The following is a 15093-nucleotide window of genomic DNA, read 5'->3' as shown; positions in this document are numbered from 1 at the left end:
AGCTGGATCAGTGTTTTCATGAGCTCCCTACGGTTTAAGCTATCGAATGCCTGTTGCAAGTCTATGAATAAAAAGTGTATGTCCAATTCGTGCTCATAAAACTTTTCCATCATTTGTCTTAATGAAACAAAGGCTGCTAGAGGGTAATACTGACCAGGTGATAATTCCAGGTGGCATGACGTCTATGTGAAGCTATTAGTGACAGTGAAGAAATGATTTTCTCAGAACTTAGTGGCAGTGATTTGAAATTAAAAATAAGAATTACTATGATATAAATATTCATTAGTGAGTCATGATTCTATTTCTACAAGTGTATTGTGATTTAGTTACATTAAGTAATAAATGTTATCCAGTTCAGTTTTTCAGTGCGCTCCCAAGACATTCCGGGATCGTCCTGAACAGAAAGCAGGCAAAACCACCACTACCAGGCATGTAAGGTACAGATGGCATTCTGCAGGGTCATTCCACTAATCGTATGGCCGGGCCATAAGTCGATTTCAACCATAACTACGGCCTCAAGACATACTTATGGCTTCGAGCGATTCTACTCTGAGCGAAAGGCCATAAGTCGGGCGGTAGCTATGGCCTAAAGGCCTTAATAGTATGGCCTGCCTAGGAGGCAGTCATGATACAGGCCATACAAAATAACATTGCTCGCCTAAGGAGTTATAAAAGAAATTTACGAGGTGTCGTTGATTATATAGCGATTGTTTCGAGAAATATATATAAATATTGTGGGGGAGCACGTACGGATTCATCGGGCATTGGCTAGGTATATAATGGGAAGGCGTCGATATCATAAGGAGGATATGGGATATACGTGTAGGTAATCCGTTTGCATACGATGATGATATTTTCATTAAATATTTCCGTGCGCCAAAAGTTGTTACTTACTTTTTAAGTAGATATAGCGGATGAACTAAAAGTTTGCTTGTAGTTAAAAAGTTAGACATACTTTTTAAATGGATGCTCTGTTAAGTGAACGGAGGAACGGGCTTTTATTTGCTTTCTGTGCTACATTTTGCTAGCAGATTCCTTACTCATTTGTTTCGAAAAGCTGTAGGTAGCTTGAAATATCCCCTATTAAATGTTTTATATTTTAAGATTCTCGTTGCATTACGGTTCATGAGGGAGGATATCAAAGAAACATAGGGCAAGACATTTTTTTTGGTAGTAAGGCAATCTTCAGTAAGTCGATGCATAAAGGACAAATGTCATCCACAAATAGAGGAAATAATGATAGTCTCATACAGGCGGACCTCGACTTTCGTACAATTCGCACTTTCGTACATTCAAAATTGACACCTTTTACTCGACTTTCGTACGCTAAATTCGGACTTTCGGACGTTGGTCTGTAATTTTTTTAAAATTCCCGCGATGTTTATTGCGCATCCCAACATTCAATTGTTTCAAATGTCAGTATCGGCAGTATATACGAACAATACGAACATATATAATGAAGGGAATTGTAGGTAATTGACTCTAATCTAGGTGATTTATTTGGGAGAGAGACTGCCTGCTATAGGCTCCTTTATCAAGAGAAGAAGAAAGCCTTCATTGAAGATATTTTTCAAAAGAAGTTGACTAGACATCATCGAATAGCTTTCAATAAAACTAGTAAGACCTTTCTAATTGTGTTTTTTCGTTTGAGTGCTGTTTAATTCATGTAAACCTTCAGCAACGATATTGCACGAAATATCATCCGAATTCCGTTTGTCTTTTGTCTTTTTTGAATAACATGCGGAATATACGCGATCACGAATGTCACCTGCCAAATATCGAATTTTGGTGTAAAAATTAAAAGGTATCCAGAGTGCGGGTTCAACAAATACATTTTGTTATGCTTCTTGATATGTCCTTTTATTTATAGTGGACGTAATAAGTGGAATGTCAACTTAGACGCCAAGAGGAAGTTTCACTCGATAGCCAACGGAGTTCTTGTTTTTTAAACTTTTATTTGCACTTTCTGCCTATTTTCAAAAGAAATTAGATGATTTGAGGAGTTTTATTAACATATTATTTAAATTAAGTCAATTGAAATGAATTCCGTGAAAAAAAAGTTTTAGTACGTATATTCCGCTCTTTTGGAACGTAACCCCTAATTAGTATGGAAGTCAATGGTTCGACTTTCGTACATTCGACTTTCGTACAAGTTTTCGGGAACGCATTGTGTACGAAAGTCGGGGACCGCCTGTATTGGTGTTTTAATTTTATACAGCTACCTAAACATAAGCCTCTGATAATAAAATTAATGAAACTTAAAGTTTCAATTTCATGTTTAGATTTCGTGCATTGGCTGGATTTCTACAGCTTTTGGGGGCAAATTATTGCAGCCATGAGACAATAGTTACACCATTGGAAGGAGAGGATGGGGGTTAGAACTACAATAGGATGCCATGTTCTAACTATCCATTTCATGTAAAATTCACGAATATTATAATACTTTACTGTGCAAATCATGTACAAATTTCTTCTGCTTCTTCTCGTCTGTGATTTGCGTTCTTCACTTTTTTCATGATCTCCAGCGTCTGCCGCCAGATCAGTTTTTAAAGAAAATCCAAACGTATCCTTTAATAAGAGTCGATTTCAGTTAAGGAACATAGAATTAATTTTTTACCCACGTTGGAACTAACTTCCTTCTCAAAAAATGACTAGTGTTAAAAAAAGTGAACCCAACTTATAGTACCAATTATAATTCTCATACTCGCCTACAGAGAAAGGGCATTAAGACTTTTGGCCGGGCCATACGATATGGCCCCTCGAGAGTGGAATCGGTATAGGCCGTAATTTCAGGTCAGGCCATAAGAAACTTACGGCCGGCCATACATATGGCCCCATTAAGCAGAATAGCCCTGCTGCTGTCATTTGTTAATTCCCTGAAGGACTTTCGCAATCGAGTAACAACGGGTTGAAATCTTATATAGTTTTGAAGTTTTTTTAGCTGGATATCACAAATCAATACATATCAATTAAAATCGATAGAAGTGGAAGGAAAGGGATAACACACAAAACAACATGATGACCTGGAAGATGGTAGATTCCACAAATGTATACTAATTTACACCTTTGATTGTCATGGACAAATGAATAATTATATTTTAAAAACTAGATAATTACTTTATCTTTAGCATATTTCTCCCATTTGATGTTTTGCTTCTTGTATGTCTCCGCCATGTTCCTGAAAAGAAGATTTCTTGATTAATACTCAGGCAAAAAGAATAGAAAATAATTATAATCGTTGCCGTTTGGCAGGTTACATAATTTGAAAAAGGCTATTCAGGCTTCCAGCTGGGTGGTCTCCCTCCATTTTGCCACCACCCGGCTGGAAGCCCGAATAGCCTTTTTCGAATATATTTGCCGGGAAAGAATCAGATTTTACTTTACATAATTTGGCTTGAGTGGATGTTTTCAAGGGAAGGAGAGCTTCATTTATTTGTCTTGTATTACATTTGACCATGTGTATGTAGTTGAGTGTGAATGGACTTGTGCATGCATATGTTTCGCCCCCCCCCCCCCCAATTCCCCACCTCCCGATTTTGGGGTTTTCCCATCACATATGTGCCTTTCCCGAGGAGAGAAGAGTCTACTCCTCCCTCCCCCCCCCACATGCCAAGCATAGACTGAGCAAGGTGGCCTACGACCAGCTGATTTCTCCCCCCCAAAATAGATTAAACGTATTTCACCCCTTCCCCTTGTGAACCCTCCATCGTCCCTTACTCACCATCCCAACCAACCAACGAACCCCCCCGCCTCCCATCACAATATATACCCAGCAATGAAAAAAGAATACAAAACAATCTCATCAGTGATGCATTTCTTCCTCAAAAGTAGCATAAAAGGGGGGGCCAGGAAGTAAATGTAATCATTTCAAAGTCATGGCCATAACTTTTTCATTCCAACCATTTAAGCATGACACAGAAGCCAATAGTAGACAAAATTAAGAAACTACAGTACGTACTTCATTTTGCTAATGCATGCATACCTGCACAGGGTTGCCTATGTTCCCAATGATGGTGGTGCATTTCCAACAAAACTAGGACTTGATTGAGAATTCATACTGTATATTTCAATGTTTCCAACATTTCCACACAAAATGTTCCTAATCCCAAAGCAGCAAAGCTGTATGTATACGGTCTCCCTCCAGGTTATTATGTCTACTTGCAAGTTTATCTGGTACCATTCCAGAGGATGTTTAAATTGATATTTGTTTAAATAATATCCCATATTTGTAGATCATAATTTAAATCTTTCTCAACCATAATGGTAGGAGTAAACTTGAAAATTAAGGCATACTAGCTAGTTGTTTAATCCAAATCTTCAGTTCAGCTTTTGCATAAGGGAGCCAAAAACATATTGTTAACTATATCTACACACACAATTATAGGTGGCATTGATAGTTCATCATTGAAGCAATGGGGGTGTTACTATTGCTTGGAGCAGTAATCAAGTCCATAGATTGGTATTATAACCCTACCATATGTACTTCTAAAGGGCAGAGTAGGGGCACCACTTGGGAGAAAATGCAAATGCTTGAATATTTTTTTTTAAATCACTAATGAGTTATCATTAAATTACATATTTGGAATAGTAAGGAAGATACTTATAACTAAATTATAAAATAAAAGTTTGGGCTAATACTGAGATGGAGTATTTGAAAAAAGTTAATCAAGTTTTATAATATTTAAGTATAATACAAGCAAATAATATGAAAATCTATACAAAGGAGCATTTCATCAAATTTGAACATGTCTTTAAAAAATTCTTAGCTTTAACATAATCCATTAATCACAGCTCTACGGAAATTTCATGGAGAAATAGAGGGAATTACATTATTATCAAAGATTGTTTTCTTAGTAAAAACAAAAAAATGAACTGATCATAGAGTTAAAAAAAAAGTTTTCCTGCAAACAATCTTGGAAAATATATTTTGATGTGAGCACAGATGCATGTGTACAATAAATATAGCATTGAAAGACCATTTCAAGAAAACAGTAAGGAAAATCCTGAATATGTATTAAATAGTGACTTGAACGACACCAAAAAATTACCATGAACTTATACTTAAATGATTAGAATTTTACACATACATAAAAGTACTGTTCCGTAACCTAATTACATTCATGAAAAAGATAATACTTTAGAAGGACTACTCATTTCTTAAAGATGTCTTCATAAATGTAATAAGAATTCCTTATCATATAATGTATGCCCAAATCTATTCATAATGTGTTGAATGGAAATTAAATTATTTTTTATTACAACCAGTTACACTGGCTAACATCGCTATTATAAAAGAGCATTAATACTGTTATAGGTTTCAATAAGTATATTAATTAAATTAAAATAAATGTTATGTGACCTACTTCATTAAGGCCTGCTTTCTGATCCACTCAAACTTCCTAGTGTCAACTTGAGACACCATTTTCTGTTTTAGAAAGTCAGCATAGACCTCACTGTGCTCCATCATCTTCTTGAAGGCCAAAAATCGCTTTTCATCCACATCTGCCTCGTATTTGGGCTAAAAAAATGATGTCACTATTAATTGACATATTCAAAGTCAGTGTAGTAAGCAAAATATCAATTAATTTTATATAAAGTCAGGGCATATGGTTGGGTAAAATATTCATAAGTCACAACAGCAAGTGTACAACTTCATTCACATAAAAAATAAAACATAACTTCATTTTAGATAAGTAAATAGTCACACCCACTTTGATAGCAAGGACTTGGGTATAAAAAAATGCTGCAAAGTTTGAACAGATACAGAAATAACTCACATAACTAAGTATGTATCAAGGGACAAAAAACAGGTTAACTAAAATAGTGAAGAAGCAATTAAAGAATGAAAGGAATGACACTTTTAATCTGTTGCATTATCCGAGGTCAAGCCACCTCCTTCGGAGGTAGGAATGATACCCAATAGTTGTCATCGATGCAATTTATTTGTAATTTAGTACATAATATTCTTTATATAACTTGAGCACTTCTTAAATACATTTTAACCAACCACGGTTGTTAGCATATTTTGACCCAAACTAAGGACAATTTTCAAACAGAAGTCTTTTACAGTTAAAAATTTAAGTGCATCAAGTAAGTTTTTTCATTACAATAGTTAACCTTTGCTAGTCTTTGTTTTATGGATGAGAATGATACTATGAAGGCATTCCTTTCAGAAGACACAAAATTTAAGTCTCCCATTACCCCTTTCCTGGAATAAAGTAATTAAAACACAGAAATCCGAAATTGTAATATTAAAATTGTAATTATTGTCCAAGAAATCTCATAAAGTAATTGGTCTAGTGCACGGTGTCATGTATCAGGTACCCTGTTAGATGTTAGTCATGTGTTTCAAATAACTTCAAATTCAGCTTCGAGTTACTTTATGGAGCTCTTCTTTCATCAGTTATAGAGCTATTGACAGCACGGCAGGAAACATAATGTGGCTATCATTCTCTACAGACACAGTTCAGAGAATGCTGTAGGAAGAGTCTGACAGATCTTTCCAAAGAGAAAGGAGTGATTCTAGCAGTGATAGAGAACCAGAAATTCAGATAGAATCAGAAGATGAATTCTATGCAAGTCACTCTCCTGAATGTGAATGTGACAAGAGTTTGCTGGACAGCGCTGGAAATATGTCCACCTGAGCTCCAAGGTTCAGGTTCACAACATTCTGAGGAAATAACTCGGCCCCAGAGGTCTAAGCACAAATACATGCTCAAGTAGCCTTTTCCCTGCTAACGAGTGCTGATATCCTGAACATTACAGTGACTTAAATCATTAAAGTGACAGACATTCCATCGATGCTAATTCATATATCCGCCCTAATGCTGTAAAAGCCAATTTATCGTGAAATCCTTAATTGAAATTTATCACTAATTTTTACTATAAACGAGAGAAACCCATCATACTTTCATTGATTCTTCCTAATCAGTTGTAAAATTATTGACTTAAATACACTCAACTACAATCAGCCACCGAGGTGGTAAATATGACTGACCAATTCATTAATATTTTGTGTGTTAACCTCAAGCAACTAATTAGCTAAACCAGCACACATTGTCAATAGATTGACATAGCAATGTGAAAATTTTTCGAACTCTTGAGGATGAGATATGCCTTTTTGACAAGCTGTTGAATCTGACAGCTGCATTTTTATAGCTATCTTTTCATTTTCATTTAATAGAATTCTGGATTCTTTAATAGTTAAATATTTAAAAATTATTAAGGCCAGAAACTGGAAGAGGTGAATGACTTCCGTAACCTGGGAAGGATAATACTATCAACGGAGAAACAAGAAAGAAATAATCAGTATAATAGCCTACGAGAAGAGAGCATTTCAAAAAAAAAATCTCCACTTACAATGGAAAATTTAATCATGGAATTAAGCAATCAATTAATCCGAGCTAAGTTTGGATTCTCAGGCTTCATATCAACTTTCCATGTTCTATTTCTCTGACTTTGTATCAATGGTAAAGCAGTTTCAGCCAGCAATACATTCATTCGCTATGTATTCAATGACATACATGCCATACAACTGTAAAAATACAGCAAGGTATACATCTGCATACTGCCCTGCAAGCTGCCTCAATAGGCATGCAACGAGGACATCTGTGATATCAGTCTATTTGGCCTAAACTCCAAGAACTTTTGATCATTAGTTTTAGAACACCAGCCCATTATAAAGAAAATACAAAAAAAGGGGATGTATATTGCATAAATTTGACCACTCAGTGCCACATAGCAATTAATTAAGTCAAGAATGATTTTATGTTTTCCTGGGGGATAGACTTAGTAAACAGTTGTTGGGATCACCACCGGGTCAGGAACTGCATAACTGCCAACGTTTCGATGCCCCACTTGGCCATCGAAACATTAGCAGCTATGCAGTTCCTGACCTGGTGGTGATCCACAAAAGATCTCTTCACTAAATTAAATAAGTCCTTTAGTTTTCAGGGAAAAACAAATTCCTATACCTATCTTTTTGGCTCACATTTATTGTTTCTGCTGAACTTGGATGCATTATGAAGTTCTAAGATGATGTTCTTTGCATAGCTCTGAAGGGGTTTGGGGTTGGAGTGCTGGCCTAAGTGTTAGCTCCCACCCCGAGGGCTCAGGTTCAAATTCTGGTGGTGGCAGAGATTTTTCTGAGACTAATCCCCACTACAGTGCTTTGTGAAGGACACTTCAACTATGGCACTCTGTCCCTCAGATGGGGTGTTAAGCCATGATCTCCTTGGCACCTATCAATAACAGCAGGCTGATGCCAATGCCAGGTTCTTTCTCCACCCCTTCTTCCCTACCCTCAGGCTCAAATGACTTCACCTGTCGGATACCACCTCCAAATTCCATTCCTTTCCAAAGAGCCTTCAAGTCTCTAGTAGCACGCTGACTAATCTCTCAGCATTTTGACTAATTGTATAGTTTTCCTTGGTGTTACATCATGTTCACGAATAAAGTTATTCTGACCCACAAGAAAAAATTTTCTGCACAATAAAGTCAAGTTGTGCAAAGTCGGCACTATCCCCTGCTGCTGATCCAGAACGGCAACACCACATTATCACTCTAAAGTGGCAATGCTCAGTTATCCAATCACAATTTTTATATTTTTGCTGGCCCTCTGGAGTTTTCCCCAGAACATAATCTAATTTTGCTGACAATTCCCTGACTTAAGAGTCCCAATGTTTATTTCCCAGAATTCCCCTTTGTATGAATGCTGGGTATAGTTCTCTATAGAAGTGAGAGATGGACAATGACAGCAGGAGAGAAATCAAGGGTGGACACTTTTGTAATGTGGTGCTGCAGAAGAATGATTAGGATCAAATTGATCACCGAGTAAGTCATGAGGAAGTCCTAAAAAGGAAACGAGAAATGAGAAGCCTTGTGAAAACCTTGATATGAAGACAGAACAACCTTATCAGCCATATCTTGAGACACAATGGCCTGATGAAGATAATTGTTGAGGCAAAGGTAGATAGTGGATGGAAATGGAATTATTATTATAGTATTCTACCGATTAAGGTAGGTTTCCATGGAGTACTAAAGAGGTGATCTGGGAGCCTCCCTTTCCTTCCAGCACTGCCTTCTTTAATTCACTGTAAGGCCTACTCTCTTTCAATCTATCTCAAAATCCTATTCTTTTCCTTCCCCTCCCTCGTTTCCCCAACATTCTACCCTCCAACACCATTTTCAACATCCCCTCACCGCTAAGCACTAACTCCATCCAAACCTTCTGTCTCCTGCGTATCTCATCTAAAAGCTTTCTCTCCTCGCCAACCATATCCAGCACTTCGTCGTTCCTTTTCCTCTCCGTCCATTTCACCCTCTCCATTCTTCTCCATACCCACATCTCGAACGCCTCCAATCTTCTCTCGTCTTCTTTCCTCAGAGTCCACGTTTCCGCACCGTAGAGAGCTACACTCCAAACCAAACTCTTCACTAACCTTTTCTTTAAACTCTTACACAACGATCCTCTCAGAAGCTCCTTCCTGCTCATGAACGTCCTGATGTCCTTACTACTGTATCCGTTTTCCTCTAACGTACTGCCTAAATAGTTGAATTGCTCAACCTGCTCAAGTTTTTCACCACCCACCTTTATCTTGAGTCTCACATTCCTCGCTCGTGATGCTTTACAAAACCGCGTTACCTTAGTTTTCTTGTGATAAATCCTCATCCCAAACTCCTCGCAACGTTCGTATAACGCATCCACTATAGGCTGTAGCCCCCTCGCTGACTGACTGATCAACGCCTGGTCATCCGCGAATCTCACCGATTTGAACATCATTCCTCCCACTTTTATCCCAGCTTCTAACTCATCCCACGCTTCCCTTACCATCTCTTCAGCATACACGTTAAAGAGCAGTGGCGATAGAGGACAGCCTTGCCTCACACCTCGGCCAATGCTTGCCCACCCAGATTCTCCGTCCGTTATCCTCACTTGCGCAGTCTGGGCCATATACAGATTACGAATCAGTCGTCTCCAGTCCCTCCAGTCTACACCTATTCTCTTGAGAATATCCATTAACTTTACCCAGTTCACCCTATCAAACGCTTTTTCAAAATCCACGAAACACACATATACGTCCTGCTCATATTCTAGGTTCCTCTCCACGAGGGCCCTCATTATTGCTATTGCATCATGAGTTGACTTCCCTTTTCTGAAACCAAACTGATCTTCGCCCAAATACTCGTTTGCCCTCGCCTCCATTTGTCTGTTCAATATCCTCAGCACTACTTTAGCCGCATGGGATATTAGGCTGATAGTCCTATAATCTCCGCATTCCACAGCTTTCTTCTTTTTCGGAAGCAGAATTAAAACCGTCTTCACGAAATCCTCCGGCCAACATCCCTCCTCAAAGATCTAGCGCACTAGTTCGAAAAACCTTTTCTTACCTTCCTTCCCTAGATTCTTCAGAAGCTCACACGGGATGTTGTCCACGCCTACTGCTTTCCTAGCCTTCATATCACGGAGTGATCTCTCTATTTCTGAATCTAATATCTCCGGCCCAAGATTATCCTCCTCCACTGCACTTTCCTCCTCTAGAGTCAATCTCTCTGGTCTGTTCGTTCCGTCATACAGGTCCTCCACGTATTCCTTCCACCTACCCTGTACCTCTTCTCGCTCGGTTAGCATCCTCCCATCTTTAGCCTTAATTTTAGACATGGCTTGTCCTCTTTTGCCACCCGATAGCGACTTAACTTTGGCGTACAACGCGCCTACTTCTCCATCCTTCTGGAACTTTTCCATTTCCTCGCACTGTCTTTTCCACCAAGCCTCCCTTGCCCTCTTAGTTTCACGTCGTAATCGATTATTCAATTCCCTATACATTCTTTTGCCCTGTTCTGTGTCCACGTTCTTCCACTTCCTCCTCTCCTCCATTTCATTTACCATTGCCTCCGTTATCCACGGCTTCTTTATCCTTCTACTGTCAACGTAACCAATTGACTTCTCCGCCGCTTTGACTATTCCCGTTTTTATATTATCCCATCTTTCCTCTACCGTCTTGGTACTTTCAATCTCCCGTCTACTAATGTCCACTAGCTCCTGATATTCTCTCCTCATACTCCCCTTCAGGGCTTCTACGTTCCATTTCTTCGCCTTCCTAACTTTCATAAGTCTTTTGAATCTTACGTTGCATTTCATGAGCACTAGATTGTGGTCCGAATCCACATCCGCTGCAGGGAAGCTGAGCGAGTGTTTCACACTGTTCCTAAACCTCTATCTTACAATAATGTAGTCTATTTGATATCTCCCCGCATCCCCTGGACTTTTCCACGTGTACCTTCGCCCTTTATGATGATTGAACCACGTGTTTGTGATGAATAATTTGTTTCTCCTACAAAATTCTGCTGCTTTCTCTCCCCTGTCGTTCCGTATTCCCAGACCAAAATCTCCTATTTCGTTTCCATCCCTCCCTTCCCCGACTGAGGCGTTCCAGTCCCCCATCACTACCAGATTTTTCTTACCCGGTGTGTCTCTAATTATTTCCTCGAGCTGTTCATACACTTCGTCTACTTCTTCCTCCCTATGATTGCTAGTGGGCATGTAAACCTGGACCACCACAAGGTTGGTGGGCCGCGCCTCAATTTCTACCACCAGAATCCTATCGCTTACCTGGTCTATACCTACCACACGCTTACCCATCTTCCCGTTTAATACTAAAGCTACCCCTCGCTGGCTTTCTTCCCCTCCACTATATATAACCCTATACCCATCACTCCAATAGTCCCCCTTATCCCTCCACCTCACCTCGCATAATCCTAAGATATCTATCCTCCCTTTACCATTTCCCTTTTGATATTTTCTAACTTTCCCGCCCTCATCATAGTCCTTACATTCCACGTCCCCACATTTATAGCAGACTTCTTCTTCTCCATCTTCTTGGTCTTCTTTTCTTCTTTCTTCATTGCTGCTGCCACTGATGTTGATGATGATAAGTCTCTGCAAGGATTTCGCATGTTGGCGACCCCGAGGACCTTGCCGACCTCGTTGCCGTGCCCGACACCCGCCCTTTGCGGACGGGTCCCGGGCGATGAGATTCCGAGGCTCATTTGGTTGTACTCCATGTGTTCAGGGAAGAGATAGTTGGTAGGGTTTCCCACTTCCATTCCAACAGTGTTTTTTACGTGACACCATCACGCGGACTACCTTTCGTCTGGCTCCTACCCTTCGACCTATCTGGCATGGGTGGCCCTACCGGGAATAATTTAGAATTAATCCCGCCAGTGCAGCTCTAGGGGTCATAGGAGCGCGCAAGCCTTTCCACCGCAACAAGGTTGTAGCCCAAGGGAAAGGGGAAATGGAATAACTTCATTAAAATACAGAGAACAGATTGAGATGGATGTGAAAGAGAAGAAATACATAGGTGTGAAAAGATTAGCAGACAGGAGAATAGAGTTGAGAACTGCTTCAAATCAATCTCAGCATTCTTGATCAGTGATGATTATATGTCTTGTATCCCATAATGGTGCTAATTAGATGATCCTTAGGTTGCTATTGTTATTATCATAAAAATTAGCATTGTAATCAGAAAAACTACTTTCCCTACTGAAATTGAACCAAGGTATGTGCTAATTTATGAGCTGAGACTAATAAATAATGCTAGTAACAGAATCAGAACCAAAACTGAAAAAATGGAACCTGGCCATCCCGAAAAAAGAATATCAGTATTTTCTCTTGGCCCTCATTCAGAGTGCCTGTATCCTCTTCTCGGGAATAAATCTATGCAGAAGGATTACTAGCCATTATATGCTAGCTTCGTTGGCTTTGTAGCATGCTTTCAAAAAAATCATAGAAAATAAGCAAGATAAACCATTGGCCACTCTAACATGAGCTTAACACTCGCAATTGATGGTATCCTTAAGCAAAAAAACAAAATTTTACTACTTTTCAAGATATGGCTCCATTGTACATTGACAAGCGTGAGATTTTCTCATTGTAAAAGCAAATCACAGATAAATAAAATTATATTGGATGCATTCAACATATATTGTCACTAAATATCGAACTCACTTCCCTTTCTTGGTCAACTTACATTTCTGCAAAACATTGCCAACATTGCTTGAAAAGAACATCGGCTCAAAGTTACATTATAGCTCACATCAATTGAGCACTTCTTTCATACAATGCAGTTTAAACATTAAATTATCGTTTTATATAAATGAACTACACATATCATGGCCAATCTCCCAAACTATAGACACTAGAAAAGTTACAGTTTCCCCTTACTCCCAAGAATGGCATTTTATGACTTTGGGGACTCAGTTTCAAGCTATGAAATTTCAGGAAGATACAAGTCACTTATTTCAAAATTACGGAAAAGGTCTAAATAATATTTTCTAAAATTCATGATGGTAACCTCACACCCTTTCAATTATTTCAGACGGAAATGGGCTACGTTCCAATCAATTATTACGTTCACCAACCAAACCCATATCAGTCTAACAAACAAGGATGGTAGACGTTTGTGGACAACACCTCGTAGTTAGGACAGGACGATGAAAACACATTTTCGTATTGAGATACACGAGGTCCTCATAGCGCCTTCATATAATTATCAACACTTTTTAGAACTTGAGGTTACCATCAAAAGTTTCAATTATTTTGAAGAACTACGTTTATCGCCACTGAGAACATGGTTTAAAGGTCAGTCTTGGCTTACATTTGCCAATGATATGTCCAAGATTGATAATGAAAAATCGTAAATTTTGCCAAAAAAGTAAACGAATACATATGCTAAGAGCAACCAATACGGTTGTCATTCATTTCATTTACCTTCTCACTTGTATTGGCTTCTCCATCATCTTCGACTTGAACCTCGGGCACTTCCTTCTCATCCGCTGTGTTACCTTTAAAAATACGGCTACCCATTATGTCTGAAATAAAGGAAAAAAATTAGAGCTCGTAAATTAAAGCAACAATCGTAATATCACTTATTATTTCCTACATAGAAATGTGTAACAAAGGACTCTGACATACAGGGCTAATTCAAATTTCATATGAATCCTCGCAAAAAGAACCAACTAAATCAATCCAAATCAAGGTTTAAATACGTTTCATCGAGGTATTTTCACACTAAGTGACGAAATACCATTGACACAGGCTGACATTGAATGCTTGTCACTACTGGCTGACAGAACCGAATATTTTCATTAAATACGCCCAATAAAAATTAAAGAGCCAAGAAAATAGCTAAATTAGAGTTAATTTAAATGGTTTTTGCTAGCTGACGATAATCCAAACAGTTAACCACCGAATAATTAAAATAAATTACAATGAAATACCCAGGATCCTACACCTTTTAGCCACGATTCCCGCGGTTTTGATCTTGCCTTTCTCATTCCGATTCGATTCGGAAGTACAGCTATCGAAACTTTCCAACCTCTCGAAAAACCAACCAATCCACTCTCGACCTCTCCCAATGCCGCCAATTCAAAAGCGGTGGAACACGCCTGACTATGAAGCATTTATTTATTCTCAACGGCAAGCTCCATTTTACAATGATAAGTTACAATAGTGGAATTAAATTGAACATACCAAGATAATAGTAATACAATCGAATTCACATATAAGCAGCAATAATAATAATAAGATAATAACATCAAGAGGAGATCACAAATCAGGGCAGGCAATATCACAGTGACAATGAAAACGTACAAAGAGAATGGCAATTTACTAGAAATTACCTAATACTATAATTTTTGGGAAACAGAATAGATAATTGTGGACAATGAGCAGGAAGATAATAACATAATGAGCATAACTAATAATGATGACTGGGTGAGATAGCGTTGCTAACAATGTAACAAAGACAACCAACAATAACAGTAAGATAAAAAGTTACAATAAAAAGAATAACAGAAATAATAACAGCATAAGAATGCATAATATAAGCATCGTAAGAAAATATAACATCATGTGAAATAAAATAACAAGACCCAAGGCTGAAAACACTACAACCAGCCAAAACACAAATTTTGCATTGAACTGGGCCACCTCACTGCACCACCTCCTAAATAACTCACCTGTCTCACCAAAGAAGTTGACGTGCTCCGAAGCCTCACTTCCATAACTGAGGAGCCTCGACTGGCCACTGT

The 15093-nt window shown here is 38.6% G+C and overlaps 1 protein-coding gene across 1 annotated transcript in view; it reads right to left on the bottom strand.

Moving 5' to 3' along the window:
- The window catches only part of LOC124171489 (lymphoid-specific helicase-like), a 58075-nt gene extending 43770 nt beyond the window's left edge, over nt 1–14305 (bottom strand). Inside the window, exons 1-4 of the mRNA XM_046550665.1 lie at nt 14281–14305; nt 13772–13872; nt 5364–5518; nt 3118–3178 (exon numbers count right to left, since the gene is read on the bottom strand). Of these exons, the coding sequence (XP_046406621.1) occupies nt 3118–3178; nt 5364–5518; nt 13772–13867 (312 nt within the window). The 5' untranslated portion in view covers nt 13868–13872; nt 14281–14305. The remainder of the gene's footprint in view (nt 1–3117; nt 3179–5363; nt 5519–13771; nt 13873–14280) is intronic.
- Between the last annotated feature and the right edge of the window lie 788 nt (nt 14306–15093).

This window comes from Ischnura elegans, chromosome X, assembly GCF_921293095.1.
Source record: "Ischnura elegans chromosome X, ioIscEleg1.1, whole genome shotgun sequence".
NCBI lineage: Eukaryota > Metazoa > Arthropoda > Insecta > Odonata > Coenagrionidae > Ischnura > Ischnura elegans.
The sequence above is the reverse complement of the archived record's forward strand: the minus strand, read 5'-3'. Positions and strand labels throughout refer to the sequence as shown.